General features: G+C 47.0%; 1 protein-coding gene across 5 annotated transcripts in view; it reads left to right on the top strand.

Annotated features, from left to right (window-relative positions):
- RUFY1 (RUN and FYVE domain containing 1) overlaps positions 1-6,689 on the top strand; it is a 44,930-nt gene extending 38,241 nt beyond the window's left edge. For all 5 annotated transcript variants that reach the window (XM_075900505.1, XM_075900503.1, XM_075900506.1 and 2 more), the window contains exons 14-18: positions 2,239-2,368; positions 4,368-4,462; positions 4,785-4,833; positions 5,044-5,121; positions 5,878-6,689. In XM_075900505.1, the coding sequence (XP_075756620.1) occupies positions 2,239-2,368; positions 4,368-4,462; positions 4,785-4,833; positions 5,044-5,121; positions 5,878-6,021 (496 nt within the window). In that variant the 3' untranslated portion in view covers positions 6,022-6,689. The remainder of the gene's footprint in view (positions 1-2,238; positions 2,369-4,367; positions 4,463-4,784; positions 4,834-5,043; positions 5,122-5,877) is intronic.
- Positions 6,690-14,235: the final 7,546 nt, after the last annotated feature.

The following is a 14,235-nucleotide window of genomic DNA, read 5'->3' on the forward strand; positions in this document are numbered from 1 at the left end:
GTCATTTTCAAGCTGCTTTAATTTGTGCCAGTGAATAATAGCTTCCAAGGAGACCCACATTCAGCCTGGCATTTTATACCAGATGAGTTTCCTAGCATAAGGTAATTCTCAGCTGCTGCCTTAAGGCAATTTTCAGTCCCCTTTGTGCTGCTGGAGTGGCACAAATGGGATTTGGGAGGGGTAAAGATCTGCCTCCATGTCTTCAGAATTGCAGTAAACAACCTGACATCCTGTTCTAGGACTGAAGATTTTGTTTATCTTCAACAAGATTAGTGTCCCTGAATGAGTCCTAAGAATGGTACCACTCTCATAAGCCAATCTAGAAATACATTTGTTTTTCTTAACTCTGAGCTTCAGCTGAATGGAAAGTGTGTTTGTGGAGAGAGATTTATTCACTGCTATATGGGTGGCCTTGAATCCTACTTATCAAAGTTCCTTCAGAGAACTTGGACAGCTTCCTTAAAGACAGCAACCCAGTATAGTTACACAGAACTATATGATTAATTAGAAATTTGCAAATGCCTCCCCTCCCACAAATACACCCACCAATATTTGATTCCTTTTACTCGCATAGAAAATCTCAAACTAGGATCCTTACAGCTCCTAGCTATATGCATGGACACTGCTTTATCCTGTTAGAGATAAGATATATCTGGTAAAACATTTTTTTCCTAGGGGGTGACAGAGTGATATCATCACCGCACAGTCAGCCTATGGAACTCCTTGCCAGAGGATGTGGTGAAGGCTAGGACTTTAACAAGGTTCAAAAAAGAGCTATATGTGGTTAGGTCCATCAATGGCTGTTAGCCAGGATGGGTAGGAATGGCGTCTCTAGCCTCTGATTTTGTCTGGGTGACAGGAGAGGGATCGTGTGAGGATTACCTGTTGTGTTCCATCCCTCTGGGAAATCTGGTATTGGCCACTGTCAGCAGACAGGACACTGGGCTGGAAGGACTGTTGGTCTGACCTAGTATGTCCGTTCTTATGTCCCCCCTGCCTTCTCCCTCTCTCCCCTCTTCCTCCTCTCTGAGCCTGAGCCTGACCTCACTGTTTTCCCACAGTAGCCAGCAAGACCCCACATTGCAGCCATGACCGCTCAGGGGCAGAAGGGGGGAGGGTACGGTGCTTAGGACAGCAGCCCTGGGCTCCCAGCTGCGCTTATGTGCAGCAGCAGACTCTTGGGGAACTGGAGCATGGTGCCCTACTGCCCGGAGTCCAGCTGCCTCTGCGGAGACTCACCCTCCCCAGAGGCTGCACTTCCCGTAGCTGCCAGAGCGCCCCCGAGCTGCCACACTGACCTGTCTGCTCCATGCCTTCTGCTTCTGGTGGGCAGACAGGCAGCCCTGGGCTCGGCGGGCAGGGCTGGGGCAGTGAGCAGCGCAGGTGGGACCACGCAGGGGAGAGGTCAGGACAACAGCTGCCTCCCCCACCCCAGCAGGCTGCTGTGCCACGGAGCACTGCATGCACACAGCCAGGGGTAGAGCCGGCCTGGTACGCACTATGGCCGACAGAGGAGGGGCTATGGTTGGGGGGAGAGAGAGGGCTGGGCTGGCCGGGGGTTGGGGAGGGAGAAGGGACCTGGGCTGGCATGGCCGTAGCCCAGCCCTCCCAGGTGGCTGTGAAGAGAGCCAGGATTGCCTACCCCCTGTGAGATGGGGGTTGGCAAGTGCAGCGAGCAAGGGACACAGCCCCCTAGTAGCCTCCAAAAGTTTTTAAATTGATTGTGGATTGGAAGCTTTATGGGATGCTGTCTTGCTCCTTTCTGTGGCTTATCCTGTTCCCATCTGATTCACTTTGAGTCAGTGCTCAAATTAAGAAACAAGCTTTTACTGCATTAAAAGGGTCTAGAATTAATACCAAATGCATATCCCACTGTGCTGCCAATTCTTATCCAAGTCTTTCCAGGATTTCACTGATGGGGCTAAGTACGCATGCGCATATACTCTGACTTGTAATGGTTTGTATGTTCAATACTTATTCATACATATGTAGGAAAAAGAAAACCTAACTGAATACAAATTCCACAACTCCTCCAACCCACACTTGCTGTGACCAAAGAAAAAGATTGTTGAACATAATTTTTTTATCTCTGTGTTGCTAAGAGGTGTCTCTTCCTCCTACCTCCGAGGACAATGTTTCCAGTTTTGCCCTCAGTTGGACAACTGTTCCTGCCTTTCTTTTTCTTAACTTTTATTATGAAAACAGCTTCTGTTAAAACCAAAATGTATTTTTTAACAGCTCAATTCTAGAGAAGGAGTTAAAATCTGAAAAAGAACAGAGACAGACTCTGCAAGGCGAGCTACATCAAGAGAAGGATACTACTAGTCTGCTAAAAACAGAACTGCAACAAATGGAAGGGTTGAAAAAGGTAAGTATTTTGGGCTCATGGTGAGTGGTTTGGAATAGGGATGTTAAATATCGGTTAATTGAATAGTCGGGTAACCTCATGAAACTTTAACGGTTAGTCGACTGTTCTCTAGTCCCCGGGGGTGGGGCTGGCAGCCAGTGTATCAGAGGCAGCAGCGCGGGTTGTCAGGTGGGAGCTGGTCCCATGAGGGGAGCCAGTTTAAAAAACAGCTTCCCTTGCAGACCATCTGCCTGTTGGCTTATGCTGCTGCTTCTGAGAGAAAGGCAACAGCACAGTGTGGCAGCTGTGCCTGTCTAGGGTAGGTGTGTGCTCCCAGATCCAACATGAGCTGGAACTGAGCTGTGCTGTCTGCCTGCCTGGCTCTTAATACATTTGAAATGCAGAGCTGCAGCAGGGATAGGTCCCGGACACAGCACCAACCAGGACTGAGCCAGGCTGCTGGCCAGCCTGCTAAAAAGTTTCCTGGCAGGGAGAGGGAAATGCTTATAGTCTATACCATTAACCTATAAGATTTTGCTTATTGGTTAATTGACTACACTATTACATCTGTAGTTTGGAAATGAAGTCAACAGAAGCTGTGCAAAATTTTCCCACCTTGCCTTGAATAACTAGTTAATGTCTATAGACTTCCCCAGATTGCCCACTTGCTAAAGTTGTTACTGGAAAATGCCCAACAACTCAACTTACTTTGTGCAGGAAAACGCAGATAAGAGGAGTTTAGGGTCACTTAGGCCATGTCTACACTAGGAAATTATTTCGAAATTACTAATTTCAATTAACTCCTGATTTAACAAAATCAAACTAGTGTGTCCTCGCTACAGGGAAGCATCAAAATTAGTCCAAGGCAGGCTCCATTAATGTGGACATGCTACCTTGGACTTGGAGCCCAAGGAAGCACGGGGGAGTAATTAGTTTGACATAGCGACACCAGAGAGTCCACACTATATCGTTATTTTTAAATAACTGGTTTGGAATTAGTGTTATTCCTCATGAAAAGCAGAGGTACAGATTTTGAATTCCATGGCCTGTTATTTCAAAACTAACCAATTAGCCCGTCAAAAGATGGGATTTTCAGGTCTTCTCTCCTGAGCGCTCGTCCGCTCTCTCTCTCTCCTCCCCTCCCTACTGCCTCCCCCTGCTCAGCTCTCCTCTGCCTCCTGCTTCTCTCTCTCCATCTTTTTCTCTTCTCCCCCTCCTGCCTTTCACTCTCCCTTTCTCTTCTCCTCCTCCTCCTCCTCCCCTCCGTCTCTCCCTACCCCCCTTTCCCTTCCCCTTCCCCCCCACCGTGGCGCTTGGCTGAGGGCTGCCTGCTCATCCGGGCTGCCGCGACGGAGGGGGGGTGGGGCGGTGACGTACACGGCTGGGGCCAGGGCCGTGTACATCACCGCCCTCCCACCCCGGGGCAGCCCAAACAGCCCCTTGTGCTGCTGGCTCCCCCGGCGACCTGGCTGAGGGGCGCAGCACTCAGCTGAGTGCCACAGCAGGAGGGAAAGGGGGGAGGTGACATACTGGCCTCGCCCCCTGGCTGTGTACGTCACCGCCCCGCTCCCTTCCCCTCCCTCCGTGGCGGCTCGGCTGAGTGTTGTGCTCTCAGCCGGGCCGCCGCAACGGAGATTGGGGCGGGGCAGTGACGTACATGGCCAGGGGCGGGGCTGTATACGTCACTGCCCCCCCTTCCTCCTCCTGCCGTGGCACTGAGTGATGCACCCCTCAGCTGGGCCACCACATGTGGGGGGCGGGGGGAGGGGACGGGGGGGCGGTGACGTAGACAGCCCCACCCCCTGGCCATGTACGTCACTGCCCCGCCCCAATCTCCCTTGCGGCGGCTCGGCTGAGTGTTGTGCTTCAAGCTCCCTTCTGCACCCCGCCTCTGTCCCACACCTTGCACCTCCTCCATTAATATCCTGGAATAGTGTGACCCTGAATCACTTTCCAAAATCTTGGAGTGGCCTCCCATCAAAAATTATTGCCCACCTCTGAGTTAGTGTGTTAATTACAGGAACTGCGAAAATTGCAAGAAGAGAAGCAGCAGTTAGAGAAGATCTGTGGAGAACAGGAACAAGCTCTACAAGAAATGGGACTACACCTTAGCCAGTAAGTTCTGACAACTCAAACTATGTAACTAAATGAGGTTGGGGTTTCAAACTCAATAACATATGCTACAGTTAATGAGCATCCCAGTTATATAAATCAGATGTGTGAATTTTAGAAAGTAAGTATGGAAAAAGTATACACAGATTTTGGGCAACCTATGATTTTTGGGTTTTTTATACTTGCACAAATAAGGATTGTGGGTTTGGGACCTTCCCCCACCCCCCCTTCCTGTAGTAGTTCCATCTGAACTGCTACATTTTATCTATAAAGTAGTCCTTATCTGATGTTAACATTGGAGCTAACTTCTTAAATTATTTTCCAGATCCAAACTGAAGATGGAAGATATTAAAGAAGTAAATAAAGCACTAAAGGTAATATACACTTTTTGAAAATGTAAATTAAGTATTATACATATTTTATTTTACGTGACCTCATGCTGAAAGTAATTCTTAAAATTGAGCAGTTATGGCTGTGGTAAATTACAAGTGTTGCAACCTAAACCAGTTTCAACTTCATATCTTTTCTCCAAGTAATTCATAACTGAATGGATCTTTCTTGCATATGTGATTGTTTTGTTTTAGGGTCATACCTGGCTAAAAGATGATGAAGCAACCCACTGTAAACAATGTGAGAAGGAGTTCTCCATTTCAAGAAGAAAGGTAGTGGTTTTCAGTAGATAATCTAGGAAGAATACCTTGGTGGTGGGGGGTTTTTTTGTTTGTTTTTTGTTAAAGCAGTAAATGAAAGAGAATTATAACTTGGTGCATCTCCCTTCTAATGTAGCCCAGCTCATTTGCCAGGGGGAAAAAGTATTATTTAAAAGTCTCTAATTCCACATCTTGTCATACATCCCTAACTAGAGAAAATAGATGTTACTGAGTAATAATCTACCCCTTTAATATGATGGGAGAGGGAGAACAAGTTCTTTAAAAATGTTAGAAACTGAATGTGTTTGTAAAAAAAAAAAAAAAAAAACTGATTTTTTTTTTTTTTTCATAAATCCGAATTTTGCGTGTGCTTTCGAGGCTGTTGCTTGATATCAGGAATTTGTAGTTTTCTGTGAGCATGATACACTGCCCTTGGAAAAACTAAGTTCAGTTCCCATTGTGGCTTCCTTTTCTAAGCAGCAAGAAGTGAAAGTGCTAAAAGTCAGTTTTTTAATCTTCTGAAAGAATAATAAATGCCTCAAGATACACAAATAGGCCCTTCTGGCTAAGCGGCTGTAAAGATAGCCTCCAGATTGAAGGCTGTATAGTCTCTCTCAGTGGAAGGAAGTGGGCCCTTAATTTGGGGAGGAAGCAGTGGATGGTGCCAGCAGGAGCTTATCACATCTTGCTAATTGCATGCTGAAGTTAAAGGTTAAACTGCACATTTATGCTTACTCAACCTTTATTATGTTTTAAACTGTCTTGTAGCATCACTGTAGAAACTGTGGTGACATCTTTTGCAACACTTGTTCCAGTAATGAACTTGCACTGCCATCCTACCCTAAACCTGTGCGTGTTTGTGATACATGTCATACTTTACTGCTTCAGAGATGTTCATCTAATGCTTCCTAATGCTTCAGTTGTTTCAAGAGGACCATTTGAATCCTGGAGAAGGAGCCATGTTGGTTTTTAAACTCTGAATTCCAATACCCCGTTTAGACTTCAACACTTCCCATTCTAAAACTGGTCAAGTAATTTAAAAGATCTAATGGTATTTATGGGAATTAGAAAGCTAATGTTTTGCTAATATATTTCATAATGAAATCAAGTAGGAGAAATTTAAAAAAATCATAGAAAATATGCTCAACCTGCTGAAACTGAGGTGAAAATTCACGTTTCTGAGTTTTATAAAAAACTATTTTCTTTATTTAAACTTTGTACTTCACATTTGTACATCTGACTGATTTCTCTTAAAAAAAAAAAATCACCTTTCTTTCTCTCCCCCCCTCTCCCCCCTCCCCCGCACACAGTAACTCCCTGGTTCTACTGTAACTACTCACTTTTAATATACTCCACATTATATTATGTTAGTTATGTACAGTTTTGTATGTGGTCAAAGTAAGTTGAACATGAAAAGAGTCAGCCTTCCACAGTTTGTCTACGAAAAAAAGCTTTAGAATGCAAGTGTATAAATGAATGTGCCTTCACAATATACGTATATAGACTATATTTGTTTCTAAAGCACTTATGAATAAAATAGTGATTATGCAATAAAGTCTTTGTTAAACTATGAAAATGAACTTAGTCTTCACACTGTTTGGGTTTTTTTTAAATAAATAGCAATAAGTAAAATAAAAAAATCTTTAAAAATTTTATTTTGCAAAAAAAATACTCCTTGTAGACATCTGGATGTCTTGCAAACCAGTGTCTCCCCTCTCAGCTGTTGCGCAGGGGCATGTGCTCCTTCCAATTGTCTCATGCACCCCCTCTGCACAACAGCTGAGAGGGGAGACACAAGGTTCACAAGACATCTGAGGGAGCGCATGCGCAGCGTGTTCAAATGCCCACGCAACAGCTGAGAGGGGAGACGCCTGGCATGCCATGATGTCACATGCTGGGACTTTAAATTTTAAAACCATGCGGCCCAGCTCCAGGCCTGGCACATGGTCTGGGATCACGGAAGCAGCTGGGGCTGGGCCTGATCACAGACTCAAACTGGAAGACAGAAGGTGGGGGGGGGGGAAATAGGGGGAAGGGGTGAGAGAGGAAGGGCTTGTGCTAAGGGGAGGGGGGCAAGTCAGGAGAATAAAGGGAAAGGCACCAAGGGACAGGGTGGAGGAGAGACAAATGCCAAGGGCGCCAAGTGGAGACAATGAGGAAAAGGGCAGTAGGGGAGGTGTCCGTGGGAGTGGGGACAGGGTGATGCTGGGAGAGGAGAGGGTAAGGGCATTGGGGGCTGGAGGGGGAGTTGCTGGGATAAGGCTTGAAAGAAGGGGGTGGGCATGAGGAAGGTGGGGATGGAGCAAATTATTTGTGAGGGAACAGGGGCATCAGGGAAAAAGAGGGCAAAGGGGCAGTGAGGGAAGGGGGGCACCAGGAGGGTGCAGTTGCCAGGGGATTCTGGGGGTGAAGCAGAAGGGCAGACACCTGCAGGGGAGGGACCAGCACCAGAGGAGAGAGGCAGGGCAGGTGTGTAGAGGGAGGTGTTAGGAAAGGGGATAGCTCACATGATCAGAGTGGAGCTACTGGAGGAGTAGGCACAAGGGGGAGAGAAGGGCTGGTGGAGGGGGGCAGGACTCCGGGCAGTGAGAAGTGCAGGAGTCAGGACAGCAGAGGAGCGAGAGAGGTTGGGGGGCAGCAGGCACCAGGGGAGCTGATGGAGTAAGGGGAGGAGACAGCAGGTGGTGGGGAAGGGGAGTGTGAGATTTAAAGGTGCCATGATTTTGGTGGGGGAGGGTGCTTTTTTTGCTCAATATTTGAACATCCACCCTTTTTATTAATGCAGAGTTTTATGTAATACAAAAACCATCATATTTAATATTATTTAATGTACAAATACAAACTAAGCCATGAAAAATTGTTGGCGTCCGCTACACTCTTCTGAAAACTTGAATGTGCTATTGGCCACAAAAAGGTTGGGGACCACTGCTGTAAAGGGTCTCTCAAAGCATTATGTGGAGGGAAATGGGGAAATTGCAGATTGGATGCCACTGCTCCTATAACCTGTGTAGAGACTCTATAAGGTCAGGAGGTATTATCATGATCAGCTAATCTGATCTCCTGCCCATTGTAGGTCACAGAACCTCACCCACTCAGTCCTGTAACTTAACCTCTGGCTGAGTTGTTGAAGTCCTCAAATCATTGTTTAAAGTTCCAGAGAATCCACCATTTTCAACCTGCACGTAGCCTGAGCCTCATGTTGCAGAAGAATAAGAAAAGACCACGGGAGTCTCTGCTAATCAAACTCAGGGGAAGATTCCTTCCCACCCCCAAATGTGATTTTGTTAGACATTGAGCCTGTGGGCAAGACCTACCAGCTGGACACTGGCAAAGAATTCTCTGTGGTAATCAGAACCCTCCCCATCAGAACCATAGCAGCCAGTGGAGATATTTTCTGCTAACAGTTGCACGTCAGCTACATGCCATTGCAAGCAGTCTTGTTATACTATAAGCTTAACTAACTCCTTTGTCTGCCCAGGGGTTGTCCCTCTGATATATTTCCAGAAAGTAATCCTGGTTCCCTTCAGTCTTCTTCAGGTTAAGCTACATAAGCCAAGCTCATTTTGAGTGGCTTTTCATAAAATCTGTTTTCTATTCCTCAGTTTATCCTAGTAGCCCTTCTCTGCAACTATTCCAAGTTGAACTCATCTTTTTTAAATATGGGAGACCAGAACTACACACAGTATTCCACATGAGGTCTTGCTAGTGCCATGTATAATGGCACTAACACTTCCCTGTTTCTAATTAAAATATTTCACCTGATGCCCTGCATTAGCCTTTTTCACAGCTGCATCACATTGGCAGTTCATAGTTCTCCTGTGATCAATCAATAGACTCACGACTTTCTCTCCCTCTCACTTCCAATGTTATGTCCCCAGCTTATAACATGTTAGGCCCTCAATGCTTGCCCTTGCCCTTCACACTGTTAAATTTCATCCAATTTCTATTACTCCAGTTTACAAGGTCATCCAATTTTCTTATATGATATTCTGGACCTGCTCTGAGTTGGCTAAGCCTCCCTGCTTTTATCATTTGCAATTTTTATTACACTCCAACTTCTTGTGCCAAGATCAACAATAAACACGTTAAATAAGGTTGGTCCCAAGATCAATCCCTGAGGAGTTCCGCCAGTAACTTCTCTCCAGCTTGATCAGTCACCTTTTAGCATGACCCATTGTAATCTCCCTTTTAACCAGTTCCTTACCCACCATTCAGTTTTCTTATTAATCCCTATCTTCTCCAATGTAACTAATAGTTCCCCATGTGGATGTGTATTAAATGCCTTACTGAACTCCTGGCACATTTTCAAAGTGATCAGGATTGTTTGATTTAGTCTATTGTTGATATGTTGTAGTTTATACCAATTATAGTTTGTGGTCAGAAGTCAGGACACCACACCGGTGACAAATATCTCACACTGTCCAGTGCTGTCAGTTGTATGTGCTGCATTGGCTCTGTGCAGGTAGCCAATATAGCAAATGCCAAAAGAGCCCCCCAAAAACTATAAAATAAGGATCAAAGGCACCAGGTTTATTGTCAAATAAATGTAAGTAAATAGTTGTCAGCAGACTCTTTTGAACTACTATACCCATGTACCCCTGACAATGGACTCCACTCAGTCCGATGGAGGAAAGACAGCCTCTCCAAGGCACATCTTTATACACAGGTATAAACAAGTTACACATCACTCCTGACATATCAGCTTGCTTCCTTTTGAGGTTACCTAAATACTACCCATCACCTTACACCTGGTACAGGCAGTCCCCGACTTACGTCGGATCCGCACTTACGAACGGGGCTTTCTCGCCCCGGAGGTCGAGGTAGCGGATTGCTACCTGCGAGCTCTGGGGCCAGAGAGCCCCGTTCGTAAGCTGCTCCGGTGCCCCTGGTCTGCTGGAGACCGTCTCCAGCAGACCAGGGGCACCGGGCGGGTTCCCGCGCTTCTGAGGCTTTGCCAGAGCAAAGCCTCAGAAGCGCGGGACCCCCCCGTGGCTGCGGCTTCAGTCCCAGTGCCTGTGGTCTGCTGGGGACCATCCCCAGCAGACCACAGGCACCGGGACTGAAGCCGCAGCCGCGGGGGGGTCCCGCGCCTCTGAGGCTTTGCCAGAGCAAAGCCTCAGAGGCGCGGCACCCCGCTGCTGCTGCGGCTCTGCTCCCCGTGTCCCTGGTCTGCTGGGGGGGGGGCGGCTAGTGTGCCCCCCCCCCCCAGCAGACCAGGCTTTTGTTTTGGACCCTGGAGCAGAGCAGCTGGGGCGCTGCCGATTGGTCCTGCAGTGCCGCTCTGGGCACTACTGGACCAACCCGGCAGCACCCCAGCTGCTCTGCCCCAGGTCCTGATTCAGCCGCTGCTGGTCAGTTTCAGCAGTGGCTGAATCAGGACGCCTGGGGCAGAGCAGCTGGGGTGCTGCCGGGTTGGTCCAGTAGCGCCGAGGAGCGGTGCTACTGGAGCAACCCAGCAGCACCCCAGCTGCTCTGCCCCAGGCGTCCCCAAGTCAGCCGCTGCTGAAACTGACCAGCGCTGACTGCAGGAAGCCCGAGGCAGAGTTGCCCGAGGCCTATAGTTTCCTACATCACTTTTTCCTTCCTTTTCTTGAAAATAGAAGCTATAGCAACAATTCTCCAGTCAAAAGATACAATCCCTGAGTTTGAAAATGTATTAAAAATTCCTGCTATTGGGTTTGCAACTTCATGCAGCCCTTCCCTTCAGATTGCAGAAATTAAGTAATTTGATAGGCTGCCTGTTTACCGATAACTGGCTAACCTTTTACATCCCTAGCCCCGTACAGCCATAAGGCCCTTAGCACTCACCAATACTAAACCTAAAATGGCTGGTTCAGCAATCTGTCAGGTATCACCCCCAAGAAAAGCTGGACCCTACTATTAGCAGTAGTACTTTTCCTCCTATCTAAATTTTGTTAATAGTTGGAATATTCCCAGAAGTAAGTACCTTATTGGTTATTGATAAACGTGTGAAAGCATTGCATTTGGCTGTATAAAGAACAACTATTGTGGGAATGTCCAGAAAAGAGAATGTAATTGTTGATAATGGCAATATCTTTATACGTTTTGTTGCCTTCAGCAGTTAACTTGCTAATAGAAAATCATGTCAGATTGTCTCTGAAACTCAGTCTGTGAATAACACAGTTGTACTTTTTCCAGTACAGGCAGTCCCCGGGTTACGTACAAGATAGGGACTGTAGGTTTGTTCTTAAGTTGAATTTGTATGTAAGTCGGAACTGGTACATATTGTAGGGGAAACTCTAGCCAAACATTTTTTTTTAGTTTTGGATAGCATAGGGAAAGGTTTGTTTTGCTGTCTGTTCCCCTGTTCAGAAGATTTCACATCTATTTCTGTCCCTGTGACAAACTCAGGACTAAAGGAGTAACTCATCAAATACCAAACAGCTCTGCACCATGCTTTGAGCTAATAGCTTTATTTCCACACACCACCCAGGGTTCTAGGAGGAGGGTCCTTTTTTTGCTAACACAATGAGGCCAGCACTTTGTTTGTTTTGGTGGAGTCTTTGTTTGCCCAGGGAGCCCAGCATGTATAGGGGGAGGAGGGGCGGAGAGGCTGCTTTTGTCTGCTGTTCGGCAGCCTGTTGCCCAGGGGAGGGGGCAGCCTGTTGCTGGCAGGGGGGGAGGGGGGAGGCGTGCAGGATGCGAGGCCGCGGGGGGGGGGGGGGGCAGCGGGCGTGGGGGGGGCACTTTTCCTCTGCCTGGCAGCTCTGCGGGATCCCTGTCCCTGTGGCCAGCTGCTGCAGGCAGAGGCCAGTTGGAGCCCGCCGAAGAGGAGGAGGAGGTGGATTCTAGGACCCAGGTGAGCGAGCCCCAGGGACGCTGCTGCGCTCCGGGAGCCCGGCATGTATAGAGGGGCGGAGAGGCTGCTTTTGTCTGTTCGGCAGCCTGTTGCTCAGGGGAGGGGGCAGCCTGTTGCTGGCAGGGAGGTTGGGGGGGGCAGCAGGCATGGGGAGGCACTTTTCCTCTGCCCAGCAGCTCTGCGGGACCCCAGTCGGAGCCGGCCCGAGGAGGAGGAGGATCCTAGGACCCAGCTGAGCGAGCCCCGGAAATGCTGCTGCGCATGTGCGGGAGTTGCCTCACCCCGTTCGTATCTAGGGATCTGACGTAAGTCGGATCCACGTAAGTCGGGGACTGCCTGTACTAATTCAGTTGCTCAAAGCTGAATAGGTGTATGCTATTTCAGGTCATGTTGCTTCATTTAGATGATTTCCAAAACTGATAGAATAGCCACATGGTTTTGCATTGCTTGAGGGTCAGAGAAAATGCTTTTTCTACATAACTAGCTCTACTTATATATATTGCTCTTTATTCTTTGGGCTACATCAGCCATGGCCAACCCTAGGCTCACGAGCTGCATGCAGCTATCGGCTCTCCCCCCCGCCCCTTATGGCAGCAAAAACGGCCCTCTCCTCCCGGCTCCTTGTGCTGACCTGGGAAGGGGAGCTGTCTGGCACGGCCATGAAAGATGCAGAATTAAAGATGGCGTCAGGAGCCTCGTGTGGCCAAAATGCGTTTTCTTAAAGGGTTTTTTTGTTGTTGTTGCTTTACCAAACTCAACCGGGGGCTCCTTTTAAAGGGGCAAAAGGGACTTTTTGTTCAACAACTTTGCCCTGGCTCTTCATGCTGGATCCACTGCTATCTTAGCTCTTTGCCCAGAATGGGTTGGCCATCCCTGGGCTTCATCCTAGTGTGTTACCTGCTAACGACAGAATGAATAAAAAAATAAAAGCTATGCTACCAAGTTAGACACACAGCTGCAGAGCTACTTGGTGAGAAGGCTAGGAGCCGAAAGAATAAAATTTCCCTAAGACATCCTGTTAGATCAAGGTATCATCTACTTTATCCTAAAATAAACTACCTCCCAATCCATATATTGTGTGCAGATCAATGTCCCGCTAGGCTCACATGACATCCTTTTGGCAAACACAGCAATTGATTACATGAAAAAAAATCTCAAGGGCATTTTAGTCAACTCTGAACTACCAGCATCTACTCTATTACCATGTTAGACAAGTAGTGGAAGTGAGGTATTAATTTTTGGGATATGTTTGCATACTTTATAACTCTTAGAAGTGGTTTGCTTTGTTTTTTGCCGATAGTGCAGTTGTCAGATATTGAATGAGGACACTTGACTGCCCCACAGTGCAGTGTCCTACCCATGGGGCTCTGTGGAAAGCAGGGCAATTACTTTATTTTGTGCTACTTAATCCAGGGCATTCTTTTGAAAATGTTTACAACAGTCTAATTTTGCTCCTAGCTTTTCCCCTCTTGCCCTGCTCTGGCTGTTTCTATTAGGTGGACCCCTTCCTCACATCCATCCCATATATCACTTACCTGCTGCTTCGGGGTACTAGTTCCTTCTTTCCTCATGTATTTTATCAATGGGCAAAGAACAGCATTCAAGTAATAGATTTATAGCTGCTAGTGCAGGTCTTAATTCTCTTAGGGATACTCCAAAATTAGTTCTGAATAGGTGGAGTTTTGGGGGGGGGGGGGTTAATAATGTTCCGTTTGCTTTGAATAGTAGCATCTGGTAAAGTCAATTGATTTGAGTCTTTCAAACATACAAAAAAGAGGGAGGGGGAAACTTAAGAGCCAGAATTGGCAATACACGGGCAGCTGTATTACTCACAAACACTACCCTGCTCCAAAAAAGCCCAACTAGTTTTAAATTCTCTTTTCTACAGAAATCCTGTGTTATTGTGTGCTGGCTGGACAATGTAATGTATATGATGGTTGTACAGCGTGTTCAGCATATGAATCCCAGCATTATTCATTACATAGCATCCTCCAGATTTTCACCATAGTCCTATTCTGATAATAGCCATTCCAGGCCAGAATCTAAGGCTGTTTTAACACAAAAATCAGAACAGCAAATACTATTGTGGACACTGGGAAAAGCTACCCCAACACAATTCCTATCTCTATGCTCCCTTCCCAGATTTCCAACTGAAGGCGTTTTTTGTGAAAAAGCTAGTACTTAAAAAAGGTCTAAGATTAATCTAACTTCCTTTCTTGGTGCTGAAAATTGTCTGGTATTTAAATCCTAAATCCTGTAGATTAGTGTTCTCTGGAAAGACTGGGAAGAGAGAGGTGGTCTGTGAG

Source organism: Pelodiscus sinensis, chromosome 17, assembly GCF_049634645.1.
Source record: "Pelodiscus sinensis isolate JC-2024 chromosome 17, ASM4963464v1, whole genome shotgun sequence".
Classification (NCBI taxonomy): Eukaryota; Metazoa; Chordata; order Testudines; family Trionychidae; genus Pelodiscus; species Pelodiscus sinensis.